Raw genomic sequence first — 20,192 nt, forward strand, 5'->3', positions numbered from 1 at the left:
TTACTGTCTAACTCGCTGAATGATTGTATTTTTTTCTTTGTGCGTGTACTGCGCCTTTGTTTTCCAATATCTCTGAATCTAACTGTTGCGTGCCGTCGCTCATAACAGTGTTCAGTTGCAAAAAGTTGCCATTTTTCGACCATATACATGATTAAATATCGGATATAATTATGTTTATGCGTTCATTGTTAAAGGGTGACATTACTTAGTCTACATTTCGACATTTGGCTTTGCAGAAGGCTGGACACTTGTGTTTTTCTATTCTTTTCATCAACAGAATCTGATGCTACATGTTGAACATCATTTGCTTTTAAACGCTTGCAAAAACAGCTGTGTGTGATTCGCTTTGCCAACCTGGAGTTGCGCTGCCGTGTCCTCAGTAGATGCGGGTGTCCCACATGCCGGGACGGACTATCGCATTGGAATGGACTTCAAGATAATGATTCGTAATACTATAACGGTCTTAAAACTGCAGGCACAAAGTATTGTGTATGCACATTTCTGTTGTTTTCTAACAGCGAGAGCTGCACAGAGAGCATTCATTGTGAATCATGTATTTGAAGCATTTGCTGTTGACTTAGCATGCCGAGTCTGAAACGGCCCGCATTGTTCTGGTGGTAATGTGTTACCCGTGGGTCTTGCTCGTATGGTCAAAGGTTTTTGTGCTCCGCGAGGTCCACTTCACACCAAAAAGAGGCGAAAAGTTCAAAAAATTTTTTCGCGTATTTTTTATTTCGCTTGCTTCTGCCTGGCGATGCAAGCTTTTCTCTGGTTCGGGCGCTTTGGTGGAGCTTCAATAATACTTTAAGGCGCCAGCGTGAGCAAGACATGCAAAATGAAATAAATGTATAAAAAATTGTTTCGCCTCCCGGAAGTGCTAGAATATATGGTTTGGATTGGTTTATAGTTAATGGGGGTTTAGCGTCCCAAAGCGGCTCGGGCTGCGAGGAACGCCGTAGGGGAGGGCTGCGGATAACATCGACCACCTGGGCTTTTTTAAGGTGCACTGTCATCGCACAGTACACGGGCCTCTATAATTTCGCCTCCATCCAGCAGAACAACAAAGGGTGCACGTGCCATGTGGTTCTTTACAAAACGCAGTTGTTTGAATTACAGAGACAGAGACGGAGTGCTAACACATTTGTTGCCACCAGTGTGTATTAGGAGCGTCGAAAATTTGCCTACTCCCTTATTGCCTGAAGCTCTCTGGTAGTCTGTAGCTGACGACCATGGCCAGCCATAACCATGTCTCCTGGAGCCACCACTTCAATTAACATCCCCTGGAGAAACCACACGCTTAGATAATTAGAGGGCAGTGAAAAAAGAAAACGGCTCTGTTCAAGCTTTTTGTCCACGTTTTCCTGTACTGTGTGAGGAGCTCAAGTTATCTTAGCGAAAATTAATTTTGAAGCAAGTGTTTAGTGAAAGCTTTAGAGAGCACTGCCGAACTCTTCCGAAACACCGAGATACTCGTGTTCAATGACTCAAAGCCGCCAAAAGTTTTTGACTGCTTTCAACTAAGTTTTGCAGTCCCATATAAGCAAATTAATGGCCGAACAACAAACTAGTTCAATTAGTTTTAATGAGTTATTAATTACTAAGTAACAGAAGAAGCAACGGAACTCAAAATGCTTCCGCCTTTCCGCTGGTAAGGAGACAAGTGCACTTTTAATTTTTCTGTTGAAAATGTTACAAACTGAGCTTACAATCCGGTCAGGCAGCACGATCGAGCGCAGAAGATACTCGGCGGGAAAAACTGGGGTTACGTGCCCAGAGGCAGGGTCTTAAAGGCGATACCATGGTGATACGTATCTTGCCAAATCATTGAACTTTGCCGCCGTGTTCGCAGCCGCTTTTCCCACCGGATGTCAGGATGACTGGCACTGCGCAGCTCGTCGTCTTGTCGCGATAACGGTTAGGCGTCTGCAACGAACTTCATGCAGTTTCTTTTTCTTTATCTGCTTCTTTCGTTTAGCCACGCTGGTTTTTTTACTTGCGTAGGCGAGGCAAGATTTTTAGTTTTTAGTTCCCAGTGCGCAGCCAGCTTACAGAAAACATTAAGAGACGGAGCCACATACCCGCAATGAGCCGCTTCCGCGAGCCGCGTGGTTAGCACGCGTGTTTGGGGAGCGAGCACGCCGACATGACAGCGCCCGGGAACGCTACGGAATGACGCCGGTTCAAGACGTCTAGCCGAAGGCGCCGCGTGGGAGTGTGTAAGTTGCCCCAGGTTTCTGCTACTTGTATCACCTAACATCAGATAGGCTGGTAACTAATCGCGCTTGAGCGGTGCATTTAAGGATTTTAGTTGTCGAAACACTGTAGTGACAAACGTGATGCTGTCAGGCGCCGTTCTGTTTTACCTCGATAACGAAGTTCTGCGTAGATATATTTCGCTCGTAAGCTGCTGCCGTTCGCGTCGTTTTAGTGTACGCTTCGTGTGTCCGAAAAAGTGAGCGGCGCTCGATCACCGGCGTTGTTCGCTCATTCGCTTGAGCAAACCGGGCAAACCTCAAGCAAGCGAAGGCGGCAGTCGTACATTTAAATATGCGGCAGGCGACGTGTACTAACGGATATGTGCTTTGAATCGGCTCCCGCGCACTGCGGCTTAGTAAACCATTGTTGCTTACTATTCACTGAAGGGAAAGCTGGCGGCTTTGCAGCTCATCCACTATGGACGCCCGAGCATGCCGGGAGGACAGCGGTTCGGATTGACATTTGATGGCTTGTTGGCTACTACGGATTGGATTGGTGTTTTGGTTGTCCAGCTTCGTTTTCGCCACTGTATTTTTCATTGCTGTTTTGTGCGCGTGGTGGTGGTGTAGTTACCAATGCAGCTACACGCTCAGTTCATTTGAGATCCGAAGCATCCGGAGGCGCTCGAAGTGAGCTGAGCACAGCGTCTGGTGCCTCCTGGGCCTGAAGCCCGTTTGCCCCAATGCTTGGAGCCATTTACGGAGCCAGCCGGGTCTGCTCAGCGGGAGCCTATGTTGCCTGTGCATTGAAAGATGAAAGGGAAGAAAGATTATGTGAATTGAGAACTCAGCAGTCTGCTGCCATGACCACTCAGCACATTTCTTGTCTCGGAGACACTTATCTTTTAAAAGCGCAAAGTACTTCGACAAGCTCAGCATATGTTAACCGTGCTCGCCGAGGATTGCGTTTGGTTCATTCGGAAGACTGGCGGTGGCCGTCCGTTGCATTGCATGCAGGTTGTGCGTTGCGTGCGGAGAGGAGGAGGAAACGGCTGAACACTTGACACTTTTCTGCAAAGGGCTTCACCCTACAGTGGAAAGCAGCGGGGCTGATTTATCCAAGACATTGGGGTTTAATGACAGTGACGGGAAAGTAGATTTTAAGCGGGTAGAAGTAACCAAGCGAAGGTTATCTGATTGGTGGCTAAAATCAAGAGAAGAGTAAAATTTCATAAGTGATGGCTAGGTGGCTTGAGCCACCGCCCGATTTAAAGGGTTCAGCCGCATCCATCCATCCATCCATCCATCCATCCATCCATCCATCCATCCATCCATCCATCCATCCATCCATCCATCCATGCCATTCCATTCCATTCCATTCCATTCCATTCCGTCCGTCCGTCCGTCCGTCCGTCCGTCCGTCCGTCCGTCCGTCCGTCCGTCCGTCCGTCCGTCCGTCCGTCCGTCCGTCCATCCATCCATCCATCCATCCATCCATCCATCCATCCATCCATCCATCCATCCATCCATCCATCCATCCATTCATCCATCCATCCAGGTACGACTTCCACTTCATGAATTAATTCACTCAAATACACGCAAGTTGCAGTTGTCAGCATGAACATAGCCGTCACTTGTGGTAGGGAGAGTTTTCGCTTCCTAATTCATGTTTTGCTTGGCAAAATCTGCAAGCGCAGCTCCAGGACATATCGAGAGCCGGCACTTAGTGCGTGAAAACTAGTTTCTTCTGGGAAAGCGAGGGCTCGAGCAAGTTTCTCATTGCACGAACATAGCCTATGCACGGATATAGGGCGCGAACCCGCAATAGCAGACTACACCAATGAAACGTTTCTGCTTTCCACATCGGGAATACGGAAGCTTCTAAAGTGTAGTATCTTAAGCGCTAACATTTTTTTTTTACAATAGTAGACGCTCTAAAAAGTGTCTTTTAAGCAAAAACAATTATTTCCTATGATTGCATATATTTCGCGGCATGAAGATACAACCCTCCCTCAACATGTGCAAATTCAGTGCTCGTTTATACCTGTGTGCTTTTCTTCTCATTTATTGCAGTGTAAAGTAATCATATTTTATTACACGACATAATTATTGTAAAACAACGCTTTCTTGATTTATATAATTTGCGAAAATTCCTATCTCTGCAGTAGTAGTCATGTTTTAGGGCCAAGCAATGTGCGACACGCTCTTCCCGGCATTCTCATGATGAAGTGCCCTTCAAGAAACCCGCATAGACGGTGGCGCCAGCTTTCCCTGTCGGCAGTATTTAGACACTCTCTCTCTCTCTCTCTCTCTCTCTCTCTCTATATATATATATATATATATATATATATATATATATATATATATATATATATATATATATATATATATATATATATTAAACACTCTCGTAAACAGTCACCGCGATCTGCTTGTATGTGAGTGACCAAACTATGCACGTGACGCGAGCGACTGTGTGCCCGCGCAGGCAATGAATCGCAGCCGGCGAGGGGGCGCAGGGAATCGAGCTCTGGATTTGCATCTGGCCCTGCAGTGCTTCGCTTGTAGCCCGCTCTAAATTTTGTTATGCCTGCGTTACCGACCAGCAGACCGTTCACATCTGCCTCACAGCCAGGGCAAAAGTTATGTTTTTTATACGGCGGCGTTCTAGCGCCAGTGGCGATGACCAAGCCGACGTGCTTGTTGGGACAATGACAGTTTGACAGATCTCAGTGTATCTAAGGGAACGAGCTGTGTGAAAAAAAAAAGCTGCGGTTTAACTACTGCTGAACATGGTTAGAGAGCGAAAGCTGTTGTGTGTCGGGCAAGTAGACGCGGCTAAGCGCCTGTGACGTTGTGTGCGTTCCGCACACTGGATAGGCAGCGCGCCCACCCTGCCACCCTGGCAGGCGGTAGTTAAATTAATGGTTCATCGCGAGATGTTGGTCATCCAATGAACGCTGCGGCCTATATATTCTTCCCAGACTGACGTCACAACGGCAGTTTCCATCACGCGACATCACTCGATTGTCACGTGACTGCTCTACCGCCCTCTACCGGCGAGAGTCAAGTTCAGAGGTAAGTGGTGCGACACCATGGTGGACCACATATGGTAAGGCCTGTAGCCGCACTTGGCCTCTGGCTCACTTGAAGGTCAACCGGCAGTTCACGGCGAAATCGGCTCTACCTAGCGTAGTGAAGCTTTCGCTTCAACACCAGGTGCGGCCAGCAGGGGTCTGATTGGCTAATCGGAGGGCTGACGCAGGGGGTTGGGCGGGGAGTGGCCTTAGTGCGACGAGCGAAATTTTCTGTGTCCAGTTCCGAGTGACTAAGCAAGCGGTATAGGCGAAACCGTTTACCGCCGTCGCCACGGGCCTTCGCTCGAGATTTAGCGTATACGCGGAGCTGGACCTTGTGTCAGTTACAGAGCGCGTTGTCAGTTGCAAGGCACGTAGTTCGATAAGTTCGAATTCACGGCGAAATTGGAGTTCGATAGATTCCGCGACTCTTTTCCACTCGTCACACAGGATCTTCAGAGTACAGTCAGTGTGTTCGGTATATGTAATAATTTGAAATATCCGGGTTCGAGATATCCGGGCTCGACTGCATTAGCTCTAATATTTTACGCCCTGTTTCGATCTTCTGGGTGTTACTGTTAGGATAATTCGTGCTTTGTAGCATGGCGAAAAAGCGGTCGTGTTGCTCTCTCCGGCTCCGAGCACTGTTTACAGCCTGATGGAACAGTAGGCATTTGTCGTATCGCCACGTCGTTTCCTCAGCCCGAGCATTCCTGTCATTTGCATGGTTCTTGTGGGCCACCATCCCCGCCTTGCAAAGCAAAATGCAGCTACTGCCGTACTTGATTGACGATTTGGGCCGCAAAGTTTTCGCGGAGCCAGGTGAGAAATTTTCAGAGTAGAGAGATCTTTTTCCATGCACCACCTGCCTTACGAACTGGGCGGCTGCAGCTGTTGCAGAATAAAAAAAAAGAAAAATTGTAAATTGGTTTTTGAGGAAAGGAAATGCCGCAGTATCTGTCTCGCATATCAGCGACTTCTGAACCGCGCTGCAAGGGAAGGGATAAAGGAGTTAATAATAATAATTGGTTTTGGGGGGAAAGGAAATGGCGCAGTATCTGTCTCATATATCGTTGGACACCTGAACCACGCCGTAAGGGAAGGGATAAAGGAGGGATTGAAAGAAGAAAGCAAGAAGAGGTGCCGTAGTGGAGGGCTCCGGAATAATTTCGACCACCTGGGGATCTTTAACGTGCACTGGCATCGCACAGCACACGGGCGCCTTAGCGTTTTTCCTCCATAAAAACGCGGCCGCCGCGGTCGGGTTCGAACCCGGGAACTCAAGGATAAAGGAGGGAGTGGAATAATAATAATAATTGGTTTTGGGGGAAAGGAAATGGCGCAGTATCTGTCTCATATATCGTCGGACACCTGAACCGCGCCGTAAGGGAAGGGATAAGGGAGGGAGTGAAAGAAGAAAGGAAGAATGAGGTGCCGTAGTGGAGGGCTCCGGAATAATTTCGACCACCTGGGGATCTTTAACGTGCACTGACATCGCACAGCACACGGGCGCCTTAGCATTTTTCCTCCATAAAAATGCAGCCGCCGTGGTCGGGTTCGAACCCGGGAACTCCGGATCAGTAGTCGAGCGCCCTAACCACTGAGCCACCGCGGCGGGTCAGGGAGTGGAAGAAAGAGTGGAAGAAAGAAAGAAAAAAGCTGCCGTAGTGGAGGTCTCCGGAATAATTTCGACCACCTGGGGATGTTTAACATGCACTGACATCGCACAGCACACGGGCGCCTTAGAGTTTCGCCTCCATCGAAACACGGCCGCCACGGTCGCGTTCGAGCATTGGCACGCCGGATCAGTAGCCGAGCGCCCTAAGCTGTGAGCCATTGCGGCGGGTGATAACAAAAATTGGAGGACGCTTAAGCTTCGTCTTTAAGAGTGAGACGCGACATCGTGTCTAGGCGTTGCCGAGGGGTACACAGAAGGCCATTGCCCGTTCGGCGCGACGCGTAGCCCGTTGGACAGAATAAGGATAGGACGCCTGTCACATATCCCGGCGGACACACGAGCCGGGCCGTAAGGGAAGAAAAATTAAATGAACTGTCTCACATTTCTCGCTGAACGCCCGGATCGCGCCGTAAGGGAAGGAAAAATCAATCAATCGATAGAGCAATCAATCAATCCATCAATAAATCAGTCAATCCATCTACCAATAAATCCTTAACGCTATCGCGTTAAAATCCCTTCTCTTACGGCGCTGTTCAGGTCACCGAGATGCGCCATTTTTCGCTCATGGCCAAAGACGCCGACGCCGACGACACCGGCTTTTCTGTGACACGAGCTCCTTAACGCTATCGCGTTAAAAATAGCGCCTTCAGTGTATTCGGAAGCTTCGCTGTATTCTGAGAGCTTTTCCACTGCCCCTGAACCCGTGTGCCTTCGCAGCACTGCTAAGAGCCTCGCGTAGGAGGCACAGTCATTTGGCGTTACTGTGAATCAACGTTCACATCATAACGAATATTATAAAGCCAAAGCTTTATTTCGCTATGTACGGCGAGTTTCGCCGACTCCGTCGCTTTAACCTTCAGTCGCTCCGGAGCTTCAAAAGCAAAGGAAAAGCGCATAACTTTCCCCCTAGGACAGTGGAGATCTCAGTAGCGCTTTAGGCTACGTGGCGGTAGTGACAGATGTGCGCTGCATGCGTTGGCATTGACAACGTTGTAGCAGAGACGCGGCACTGAAGCTATAGACCGTCGGCGTTCATTGTGTCCATTCGATAAGCGGGCAAGTAAATGTGGTCAGTTGTACTTGGCGTTGGAATCATCCCGCTTCATCGGATATAAGGCTATAAGGAAAACTGCCTGAGGCAGCAAAGTCGCTTGCGGTTGCTTTCCTGGCGACGAATTGACGACATGGCCAAAGAAGAACAGGGCCTTCCCAGCAAGAAACGAAGAGGCGCTGCCGACGGCGGCGGCGGTGAGCGACCGCCGCGTTCTCGACAAACAAGCTTGTGTTTCAATTGCGGCAACAGCGCAGAAACCACGCCGCCTGGAACTCCTCTGATGGTCCAGTGCCCTCACTGCGATGAACTGTTCTCAACTGATGAAGCTATAACGGCGACGCGGCCACGATGCCCGCACTGTGGCCTTGATATTTCCAAAGACCCAGCGTTCAGCTTCGAGAAATCACAGTCGATATCTACCCTGAGGCGAGCTGTTAAGACTGTGCTCAAAAATGCTCCGTGTCCTAAAAGGCTGTGCTGGCACAGCAAGGTAGCCCAAACACCTACGTCATCGCCTGCGCACCAGCAACCCGGGCCTTCGCAGCAACCTGGACCTTCGCAGCAACCCGGGGCTTCGCAGCAACCCGGGGCTTCGCAGCAACCCGGACCTTCGCAGCAACCCGGGCCTTCGCAGCAACCCGCGCCTTCGCAGAAACCCGGGGCATCGGGACTACCTTGGCTGGCGAGCCGAGAAACTGGAAAGCAGTCCTCACAAAGTGCAAGCAGTTCGCTACTCAGCTCGGTGCCGCCCGGACCACCAATGTCATTGAACTCTTTGCTTCAGAAAAGCCCGGAGCGCTACGACGAGCCAAGTGAGCACATCCAGCGCCCTACTATGGAGCTAATGAGGCAGGGAGTACTAAATTACGACGACTCTTCAGAAGACGAAGGCGCGAAGTTAGTTGTGGTCACAGCAGACGTGCATCGCGCACAGGAGCCTTCGCCACGTCATCGCCCTGGAGAAACAACGCCGCCGGAAGCGCATGACAGCTCAGATGAAGAATGCGACTTGATACGCGCAGCACAGTGAAAAAGACCACAGCCACTGAGAGGCCCTTGTTCCGGAGGAGATCCTCCTAACGCGCTTGCATCATGAATGCGACTCCGGAAGGCAAGACTCTCCTTCGGAGCATCGCGCATAGTTTGTCCTCGTCTTGTGACTGTGCCCTCCCAGACACCCCAACGGAGGTGTTCCACTTCTTGGCCACATATTTGTCCTTATCCACGCATGTCACTTAGTCCTTGCTTAGTGGCTATGCTTTTTCCCCCGTGGCGTCTTTCATTTTATCGTTGCTATCGCAAATTCATTCCAAATGCAGCAAGGCTTGACCACTGCTGTCGCTCTCGTAACAATCTGCCGGCAGTGAGACATGCAAAATTTTAAACCTTAACTATTCCTACACCTTTGAATACCTGAATTTTGCGAGGTTTTTTCATCCGTCTTCACAGCAAGCATTTTCGCGAACATTTGCGCACCAACTTCGGCAGCACTGTGACGTTGTTTGATGTTATTGCGTATTCTGAATAAACGACACAACCTTTACAATTTCATTGGAGTTGGCGTTAAGAACGTTCTACACTCCGATGACATTAAGGCGCGAGCCTTTACTGGCTCATTGTTGGCCGTCCGTCCGTCCGCGAAATTCGTCACGCTATAGCTGTCAATCAAACGTGGTTCGGGTATCCACCGCGATATGAGACACGGGTCATTCCCTCTCCTTGAAAGCAATTTCAATTTTCCTTCCCTTACGGCGGCGTTCGGGTGTCCACCAGGACGTTTGAGACAGGCGTCATTTCCTTTCCTTGAATTGTACAACGGGCAAGGCGTCGCGCCGAACGGGCGATGGCGTTCCGTGGGCACCTTGGCAACGCTGCAACACGCTTTCGCGTCTCAATCGAGACGCCTCCTGAACGCCGATCTGGAAAGGTACCGCCTAAACGCTCTTGGTAGTAAGTCTTTAATCAACATCTTCATGACACATCAGCGACACAAGCAGCCACACCGCGCTAACGGCTTTCGCCTCACCGCACTTTAGGTCAACAAAGTACCCCCCTGAATTTTTGGGGAAAGCAAGGGCGAATAACTGGCACCCTGGGTCGGTGGACGCCTCAATCGCGCTGTGAGGTACGTGGAGGTGGTGAGAGAGAGGTGTGGGATGCATGCATTAGCGCTGACAACGCTGTGGCTGACACGCGGCACCGCAACAATAGGCCACAGCGTTCATTGGGTGAGCAACCTCCGATCAACCGTTCATTTAACTGCCACCTGCCACGGTGGCAGGGTGGGCGCGCTGCCTATCCGTCCATAACACACTCAACGTTAGAGACGCCAAGCCGCGTCTAGTTGCCTGATACGCCACAGCTTTCGCTTTCTAACGAGGTTCAGCGGTAGTTAACCCGTTTTTTCTTTCTTCTTTGTGCATTCAAAGCGTGAAGAGCCGGAGTACTTCCCACTTTCAAGGTGGCGACCCCTATTGTGCGATGGAACGAGTGGAACAGTTCGGAGATCCATGGTTCCTGCTCCTCGCCGAAGACTACATCGTCCTGAAGCTCGAGACACCGTGGCCGGTAGACGTCCCGCTTCCCGACGGTTACTCGATGGGCGACGACGATGGCCACCTGCTGGTGACAAACCAGGCCTCTCTTGTCTCGGCAACGAACTCCCTGCGCGAGACGAGGATCTCGGAAGCCCTGTTTGCCGGATGCGCGGCCTTCGAGTCCTCCAACGTGTTTGAGGCCTCCGCGAGGGAGGTGCTAAGATTCGCCGGCGAAATTTGCATCGTGCACAACAGGGACACGATCTACAAGCTCATTCGCATGTTCCCCAACGCCAAGGTTCTCGCCCTACCCCATGACCTGTGCTTCCACGCCGTGGATCTGGATGAACCGTACAGATGCCGCGGGGAGCCGCTAGTGCCGACCTCTGAACTGAGGGTGTTGGAAGGCAGCACGCGGATAGGTTGCGCCAGCAGCTTACTCCTCACCGAGGACACTGTGTTGGAAATCGTGCGCACGTGCCCTAAGGTAAGTGTTGCCGTCGAATTCTCCAAGCGCCGTTTCTACGCGGAGGCAATGGTGTCGTCGTAAATTGAGTCCGTCGAACGGACGCCGGAAGTGACGGCGTAAAAAGGAGCCCCGTAAGGGACGTATGAAGGCGTCATCCGTCGCAGTTTTATCGGTGCGTCTTTTTCTGAACCGAAGCTGTATCGCAGTGAGCATAGAGCTTATTCGACTGTGTGATTAGAACTGTCAGTGCATGCCGTCTGACTCAAGGTTCACACGCAATCTTTGAAACAGTGACTTGTGACCGTGAGCACTCGTTATTTATTTATTTATTTATTACAACCTCAAAGGCCCCATAAAGGGGTATTACATGAGGGAGTGGAAGTCAGGGCACATAGTTAATTCGATGGATTGTTTGAATGATGATGGGTCGGAGTGAAGTACGACGGTGTTGGGCAAGTCATTCCAGTCCTTTTTAGTGCGGACAAAAATTACAGGTGAGCAGTAGTCCTGGCAGGGGGAGGGTAAACGGCCTTCTAGTGGCTCGTGCGGCTGGAGATGCGGTGGCCAGGGCAGATAATAGACTTGATCATGTGGTGATAGTAAAATTTATGAAAGAGGCATAGACTTGCAATAAGTACGGTGGTCTACTAAGTTTGTAAGATGAGCATTACGTTTTAGTGCAGTGACACTTACATGATAAGAATAGGCCGAGTGGATGAATCTTTCATATATTGCGACACCAGCTTCCCTGCCCTGTAGACCTTGCGTGGCACAAAGTATCGGCAGGCGCGTAATGAGACTACACTTCAAGGGCCCACGAACGGTTTTCAAGCTTAGCATCTGCCTCCTCTTGCACAGGTGCGCCGCATCGACGCTGCATCAGTCCTGGGAGCTTTCCTGCAGTTGGCGAAGTTGAGCCCTCGGGGTGGGCGTCACAATGCCTCCAATTTCACTCACCTCATGTTGGGCTTTGCGGCAAAGATCTCCAACTCCGGCCATGTGCTCACCGCTGAAGCTGAGGATGTTAAGCTCGCAGCAGGGAAATTTCCATTTCTCGAAGTGCTCAAGGTATTCTGTACATTATAATACGAAGCAACCTTCCATATAGCAGAGATTACAAGTAATCGTATCACTTATGGTGGGCACCTGAATCGCGCCGTGAGGTGAGTATAGACGAGGTCTGAAAAGAGGGAGAGAGAAATGAGTCACCTTAGTGTAAAGTTCACGTTGCTCACAACTGTTCAACGATTCCTACCGAGTAAAAAGGTGGATGAATGTTAGTTAGCGCCGGTCAATGTTAAGCACGTGACCGAAGCCGTATAGGTGTAAAAAGTTTTCGGCCGCTTAGCGTCGTTTGGCGTGCACTGTCATTTCAGAGTACAAAGGAAGGCCGTTAGATTTATCTTTGGAAAATATAAAAGAGAGGATTCCCCGTCCTTACTAATACTTAGAAATAAAATCCCTTCACTAGAACACAGGCGTAAAGTTAGTCATCTCCAGTTTTTACATAACATCATAAATGGAAAAATCGGGCTTCGAATGCCTCATTATGTAACGGCTCTTAATGCACGAAAAAGAAGACATAGACACAACTTTTCCTTACGCCATTATTTGCTAAAACAAAATCTCACATGAATAGCTTTTATCCACGTACTATAAACGAATGGAATTCTCTCCCTGTTGATGTACTTCAATCAGGGAGCTTCACAAAAGCGCTGGAAAACTATTTGTCACATGAAATGACACAACCATAAGAGTATTTTCACTATTTTTCTCGTTTTTATGTGAAATTTCCTGTATTTTGTTATGTTTAATGCCCTATTGTTGTTTGGCACAGCGTCTTTTTCCATATATAAATTCAAATGTGAGATTCTTTTTGTTGTAATTACTGTGCTAAGGCAAGCATTTAGATTTTTGTAACGTGGCTATGGGCTGCATCATTTTCATGCAGTTTATATATGCATTTTTTGTCACCCTTGTTGCATTGTCCTTACCTTGTCAGCTGTATTGCCCCTCCTGCATGGCCAGTATGTTGGCCTGCAATATTAATAAATAAATTAAATAAATAAAATAAATAAATAATTGCCACCTGCCAGGGTGGCAGGGTGGGCGCGCTGCCCATCCGGTGCGCGGAACGCACTCAACGTTACAGAAGCCAATCCGCGTCTACTTGGCTTATACACCACAGTTTTCGCTATCTTACCAGATTAAGCAGTACTTAAATAATAATAATAATAGTTTTTTTGGGGAAAGGAAATGGCAAAGTATCTGTCTCATATATCGTTGGACACCTGAACCGTGCAGTAAGGGAAGGGATAAAGGAGGGATTGAAAGAGGAAAGGAAGACGGAGGTGCCGTAGTGGAGGGCTCCGGAATAATTTCGACCACCTGGGGATCTTTAACGTGCACTGACATCGCACAGCACACGGGCGCCTTAGCGTACTTAAATGAAAAAAAAATATTGGTTTTGGGGGAAAGGAATTGGAGCAGTATCTGTCCCGCATATCAGCGGACACCAGAACCGCCCCTTAAGGGAAGGGATGAAGGAATGTCAGGGTTCGAACAGGACAGCGGCGGCCGCGTTTCGATGGAGGCGAAACGTGAAGGCGCTCGTGTGCTGTGTTATGTCAGTGCACGTTAAAGGTCCCCAGGTGGTCTAAATTATTCCGGAGCCCTCCACTACGGCGCTTATTTTTTCCTTTCTTCAGTAGTTAAACCGCAGCTAATTTCTTGTGTGGTATCGTGGGAGGATTTCAGAAGACTGATTAGGCAACCGATCAAGGCGTAAAGTTTCCGCTGATTGTTTGTATTACTAGAAAAATAAGAGTATGTTCATATCGTCAAATCTCAAAACAAAACTCGCTACTCCAACAGGTGAATCAGTGAACAAAATTATTTGTTCTAGCGTCTGTTCTGCCAACATTTTATGCCATTTGTGCGCTCAGCAGTCTGGGAAGGTAATCTTCGTTAATTGTCTTGGTTACAAGAAAATCAGTTTTCCTAACAGAGATTTGATCCCAGAGCTTCACCAGGCCCTTAGAACTTCACCGTTATAAATATGCGAAAGAAATTTTGCCGCTGAAATTTATACCGTGTACACAAAAACTCCACACTGCTCTAAAGTTTCCTGCTGCATGAAAGCTGCTGTACATCAGCTCGTAGCCAGGCTGCATTTGAAAAGGATTGTCGGGTGCAAAAGACTGGGACGTACTCTTTTGGCTATGTTTATGATGAACACAGGTGACCATTCATCTGTTCTGCTAATCCTTATCAGCGGTGCTTCCGGTTCTGCTTTCTGGTTGCAATACATGATACAATGTGTTATGGTGTGTTATGGTCTGGTGCTGTGTGTAGGGTTGAACGCAACAATCCTGCGCACAGGCTGTGGGACATGTCGTCTCTGGAGGTCTCTTGATGAAGTTCGACCACCGGGGGTTCTTTAAACCCCTGTGGGACACTGGGACATATATGTCCCACTTTATTCCTTATAATGAAGGCTCGTAAGATGCAGTGGGACGTATGCTGTGCTCCCACCTATATTTAAGTTTCAATCATTTCTTTAAAAACGGTGTCAGCCGGGTGTACTAGATAAGGTAGCGAGTCGAGACCTTGAAACTTCGTTTCTTTAGGGGGGGGGGGTGCTTTGGAAATTTTTGGCTATATTCGATCTGGAAAAAAAAACAGTCAAAATGCCCGGTGAGTGATTCCTTTTTCCTGCATCGAGAGGCACACTAGATCACAACGTGCACTTGTTTCGAAGATCTTTTACATTTAATGTTGGACATTTAATAGTCCAACATAGTTGGACTATTTAATAGTGGGACATTTAATGACTGAATATTGAGCGCTAATTCTCAAACATTCTCTGTAGAGTTTGTTTTGGGCGCCAAATCATCTGTGGCTAAATATTAAGAACCGCGAGCAGCAAGAAGCATTTTCAAATGAACATGCAGAGTGATAAAATTGGCAAAAATAGTTGGCATCTGGGGTGAAGTTCCGCTCATCGGCAGAGAACACAATCCTGTGAAAGTCTAACAAAGGCGTAGACGCTGTTGGTGTTGCAAAACGGGAGAAGTACTGCGAACAAGTATAACAACAAGCAAACTAGTGCAAACAAGTTCATGAAGTGGTTAGAAAAAACTCTGTGAGCAAACCCATGTAGGTTAGTTGGACAAATGCATCCCATTTTATTTATCCTCATTTAATGGAAACGGGACAAATATGTCCCACTTTTTTACACTTAACTGCTTGTACTCAAATTGTGAAATTTGTCGAGAACCGTTTTTGTGCATCTTGTGCAAAATGCATATTTTTTATCAAGTCTGGATAAAATATATGCTGCCCTACAAAGAGTTAACACGCGGCGCATCGCATAGCAAAGGAGCCTCTGCCGAAATGCGGCCGCCGCGTCTGGGTACATGTGAAGGACGCGAGTTTCGGTGGATTTCTGCGAAGTTGTAGTCGATTCTTTCTGATGAGTTGAGTGGTTGACGTGGCGGTTTTTGCAGGTAATCGTGGGGTCACGGCCAGCGTTCGCCGCTATCTCCGCGTTCCATTACCTTCGCAGTCTGTCAGTGTCCCTGGCTGCTGTCATCCGCTTCGCCGACGTTGGCGCTGAGCTACAGAGGCTCCTGAAGACGTGGCCGCGGCTGGAGAGTCTCTCCCTCTGGTGCTGCGGAGGCTTAAGGCTCGCATCGCTGGCCCAGCTCTGTCCGGAGCTCAAGACACTGCGCCTGGTGTCTTGCGAGATATCCAGCGATGACACTCCGCTGGACTACGACGCTTTTCCTAAACTGAGAACGGTCGAGCTGTGCGTGAAGCTGCTCAGGGTCGTTTTCGACGCGTTCCTCTACGCCACCAGCGGGACACTGAGGAACCTGCGCCTCGCAGGTGATGCCAGTTGCCGCGGGTTCCTGCACTTGTGCTGCCTGCACTACGAACCGATTTCATTTCCATGCCTGGAGGAACTGACTCTGGGCACCGCGTTGACGATCGACGCGCTGCAAGTAATGCCGCAGGACCTGCACAAGTTGCTGACGTCCCTGCCCGCGCTGCGTCACCTGAGCACGGACAGCTACGACCTTAGGCTCTTTTTCGAGAACTACTGCGTTCCACGCGGCAGTGTCTCTCTGTCCTGGTGCGAATGCGTGTACTGCTGCGTCCATCGTCCCTGCGATGAGAGCAGCGACGAAGAGGCGGCCGTTATCAGAGACTGCTTGGGCCTCCCGATGTGATTAGGCTTAGTCATGGCTCGCAGATCTTTGTGACGTGAGGCGCGGAGTTTCGATGTTCTGCGTAAAACGGACCTTTTCTTTGGCAGCTATTTCATAGCGCTTCGAGTTGTTCTTGTATTCAAGTCAAAAACCTAGGACTAGGAGGTAGATTCGTTATTTTAGTGTTAACGAGAACGGAAATATTTTTTTTTTACTGGCCGGCTTAGTTTCAAAAGCGTGATGCGCACACACTAGATTGATAAAGAAAAGAAAATTGTGCTTATTTAACACAACACGTCCTGCATTCCAAAGACAAATTTTCACATTTTTCCCTAACTGAATTTGGTTTTGGCGGTTTCTTGCGTTTTTTTTTTCGAGAGAATCACTGTCGGGAATATGTCGCTTGTCGTTTCTAAACGCTGATTCGCATTTTGAACTTGTTAGTTAGGGTGCCTCCATGCAGCGACGCTGGATCAGGGCACCCTGGAGCGAGTTGTTGTGATTGCGTGCGGTATTTTTTTTGTCAAGAATTGACCTTGAGATTTTTTACTGTGTTATGTTCAGACTAGTAAATTCTAAAACGAAGCTACTACATAGACTCGCAAGTCCGAAGTGTTCATTTTTTTGCGTGTGTGTACGTTCTTTTTGAAGCCTGGGTGGAACGAATAGGATGAAGCAAGCGGCTAGTCATTTTTATGCTTGTAGTGACAGTTTGTAGCCAAAGAGGCAGGTACTACGTCAAGCTGCTGCATTGCGGATCATTAATTTGCCCTGAATTTGTGACAAACGAAAAAGAATGCCATGGTTGTTTTTTTTTTTCAGGCTAATAACGAGCTTCGCGCGCTTCCCTATTTGTCCCAAAATTTTCCGCTTTAATACATATACGATGGCAAAAAATTAAAACTACAAGTCTAAAAATTCATATCGAAATCTCAGAAGAGGATTACACGCGAAAACCTCTCACACACGCGAAATGAATCATTATTTCATACTGACGCTATTCGGTATTGTTTCGTACTTGTAAAAATTTAAACAATTCTCTTGATAGCTTGATAGGTACATGCCTCCGTGTATATGCGTGCATCTCTGCATTGAAGTTTTTCAATTTCGCTGCTACGCTCGCTGTGTACGTTTGGACTGTAAGTACATGACTAAAGCCCAGTTCTTGTTAAGCGCTGCATAATGTGCTACCATTTAAAGTTTCGATTATCAACCAGAAAATCATGCACTTTGATTCATGCTTCATTATCAAAAATGGCATTGTGATTTCTAAAATTGACTGCACACTTCTGTTAGAAACCCGGATGAAATTGGCAGTGTAAAATAAGATTCTTATCCCAGGTAATTTAAATTTTCGATTTGGCACTCATTTTTCATATTTGTGAGGTCTCATTAAAACGAATTATTGGAGGACTTATCAGTATATCTCTAAAGAAAGGTTTGTCAATATCTTAAGAACTTTTGCTTTTCATAGTAATGTAATGTGGGGCATTTTGTTTGTTTTGTCTTGCACATGTGGCACAATGACTTGTTGTTCTGGCTGCAAATCAGTGTTTAAGCCATTTGGTTCGAAGTAACTGAGAGATCTGTTTTCGTATTTTTTTTGTGCTATCCCCACTTCTACATGGGCACGAGATGGGCCTGCAGTATATGTAGATAAAATAAAGAAATAATTTGGTTTTCTATCTTTGTAACACCTGCCTTGATTCTTGGCTCGTTCTAGAGGTTTTGTGCAATCTCTTTTCCTGAATTTACCTATATAAAAGTCCCCTCTCCAAGGTAATTTACGTTCTTGATTTATAATGTGATTTTGCAACTTTATAACGTACATTATTTCTGGACTGTCCATCTAAGCTGTGTGCCATTATATCCTTTCATTGCCCATTTCTGTTATGATGAGATGAAAATATCCTTTGGGATTGACAGTTTGAAATAAGAACAGATTCTAGCACCATTTACATTCAAGTGATAAGCTATTTCGTATCGGTACAACGCAGATTTAGCACTCATTGTCAAAATTGTATGTCGTTGTGTATTTTGTCCTTTTCTTTTACGATGCCTCTTATTGACTCATATAATTTAAGGTTCCTTCTTCAAGACGAATTAGATTCGCGAGGTACGCGAATTTGCAACGCCATAAAGTGTATCTTGATCGGACACTCCTTATCAAAATTGAATCACACTGTACGTTTTCCTGACCCGTTTCTGTTATCTGATGTGAACACTTACTCCAAGGCTTTCGCTGACAAGACACACGTGGATCGTATGGTGGCATTGGACGTGTTCTCAACAGCAGCGGTTACGAGAATCACGACAACAAACGAGAGACAGCTCTTGAGAGTTAGTCTGGAATTCGGGTCCCTATTTTAACTCGAGCCGCCGCGGTGGCTGAGTGGTTATGGCGCTCGGCTGCTAGCCCGAAAGACGCGGGTTCGATCCCGGCCGCGGCGGTCGAATTTCGATGGAGGCGAAATTCTAGAGCCCCGTGTGCTGTGCGATGTCAGTGCACGTTAAAGATCCCCAGGTGGTCGAAATTTCCGGAGCCCTCCACTACGGCGTCTCTCATAGCCTGAGTCGCTTTGGGACGTTAAACCCCCATAAACCAAACCAACCAAACCTATTTTAACTCGATCCTGCGAGGAATTGATCCTTCGAAATCCTCACTGACTGGCCAAAATTGTGGAGCGGGTGTGGCGATAAGCTTTGAGGTGCAGCTTCGTTGGACCAGCCGTAAAGATAGCGAGGCGTTCATCGCTACCTAAACGCTCTCATTTCGGCGACTCTAATTCTGCATGGCCTCTGACACTGTAGGCGTAGACTACAGGGTTGGCAATCTCGGAGGCAAGCCTCTAGAACATTTCCTCATGGCTTCGATGCAGTTTGTGTGTCGCCGCTGTTTCGCAGCAGCTGCGGTTATAAGTAGCCACAAAAACAAAATTGATTATTTTCTCTAGCGAGCAAAGTCATATGCTCGGACGTATTTTGTCAGAGCTGCAATTTCATTTGCACACATAATGTTATATTTGCTGTGCTTTTAGTTCTAGAAGTGTTTTACGCAACTGTCTCGCGGACTAGGACTGTTAGCTGCAACACTCGACGTCTTGTTCCACCTGAGCTCCACAACAGCTTTCGCCTGTTCAGCCAGTCGGCGACCACCTCGAGTCTCTGTAGGGATAGAAGTAAGAATATGAGCATTGGTCGCGGCTGACTCGTAAACATGTCACGCATATGGCTCAATGAGATGTGAATGCCTGCTTGGTGTCTAGAATAAATGGGGGACGGGGACGAGCCCAAGAGACTGGCTGTACCACCCTGCAGTTCATTCAGGTGGTCGGCCGTGCTATGGCTTCGTCGGAACAACGGGCACGTCTGTAGGCTTTGTTCTGAGTAATAAGCTGACTTGAGTGGCTGGCAGGTGAAACTAAGTAAGTGACGTCCCTAATGCGATGGAGAACACGGTCTGGGCTCAAGTATCTGCGCAGTACCTTCTCGGATAATCCGCGGTAACGAAGGTCTGAATTCACACATAGTCTCCTGGTTCTTAGGTGTCGAATTGCCTTCGGAGGTTGTAGCGGGCAGCGTCTACCTGCTGTTGGCGGTGTATATGCTGTCTTGCCAGTTGCCACGCTTCTTCAGCTTGCTGAACATAGTGTCGGGGTCAGGTGCACCGTAACGCGTAGTGAGGGTCAACGGGCGCCTAGTAGAAACTTGACCGAGGAGAAGCTGGAACAGATTGACCCGCGTTGTCTCCTGCAGCCCTTATAAAAATGGTCTCTTGACTGTCTATACACTTCTTATAGACTCTATTGCCTTCCTATAGATATTTCTTTTTGTCTACTCTTGGTCTTTAGGCTGTATACAAGCCTACTAAAAGTTTATGACCATAAATCTACAGATCGTCTATAGACTGTCTATAGGATTTGTATGCATATAGACCGTCCCCTAAGGTTTGTCTATAGAGAGTCTATA

General features: G+C 47.9%; 1 protein-coding gene across 1 annotated transcript; it reads left to right on the forward strand.

Annotated features, from left to right (window-relative positions):
• Nucleotides 1-2,090: 2,090 nt before the first annotated feature.
• LOC144104550 (uncharacterized) lies at nucleotides 2,091-17,906 on the forward strand. Its single transcript, XM_077637637.1, has 5 exons — nucleotides 2,091-2,216; nucleotides 5,180-5,273; nucleotides 10,434-11,028; nucleotides 11,869-12,078; nucleotides 15,519-17,906. The coding sequence occupies exons 3-5, from the start codon at nucleotides 10,486-10,488 to the stop codon at nucleotides 16,242-16,244; spliced, it is 1,479 nt and encodes a 492-aa protein (XP_077493763.1). The 5' UTR covers nucleotides 2,091-2,216; nucleotides 5,180-5,273; nucleotides 10,434-10,485; the 3' UTR covers nucleotides 16,245-17,906.
• The last annotated feature ends 2,286 nt before the right edge of the window (nucleotides 17,907-20,192 follow it).

The sequence above is a fragment of the Amblyomma americanum genome, chromosome 9 (assembly GCF_052857255.1).
Source record: "Amblyomma americanum isolate KBUSLIRL-KWMA chromosome 9, ASM5285725v1, whole genome shotgun sequence".
Taxonomy (NCBI): domain Eukaryota; kingdom Metazoa; phylum Arthropoda; class Arachnida; order Ixodida; family Ixodidae; genus Amblyomma; species Amblyomma americanum.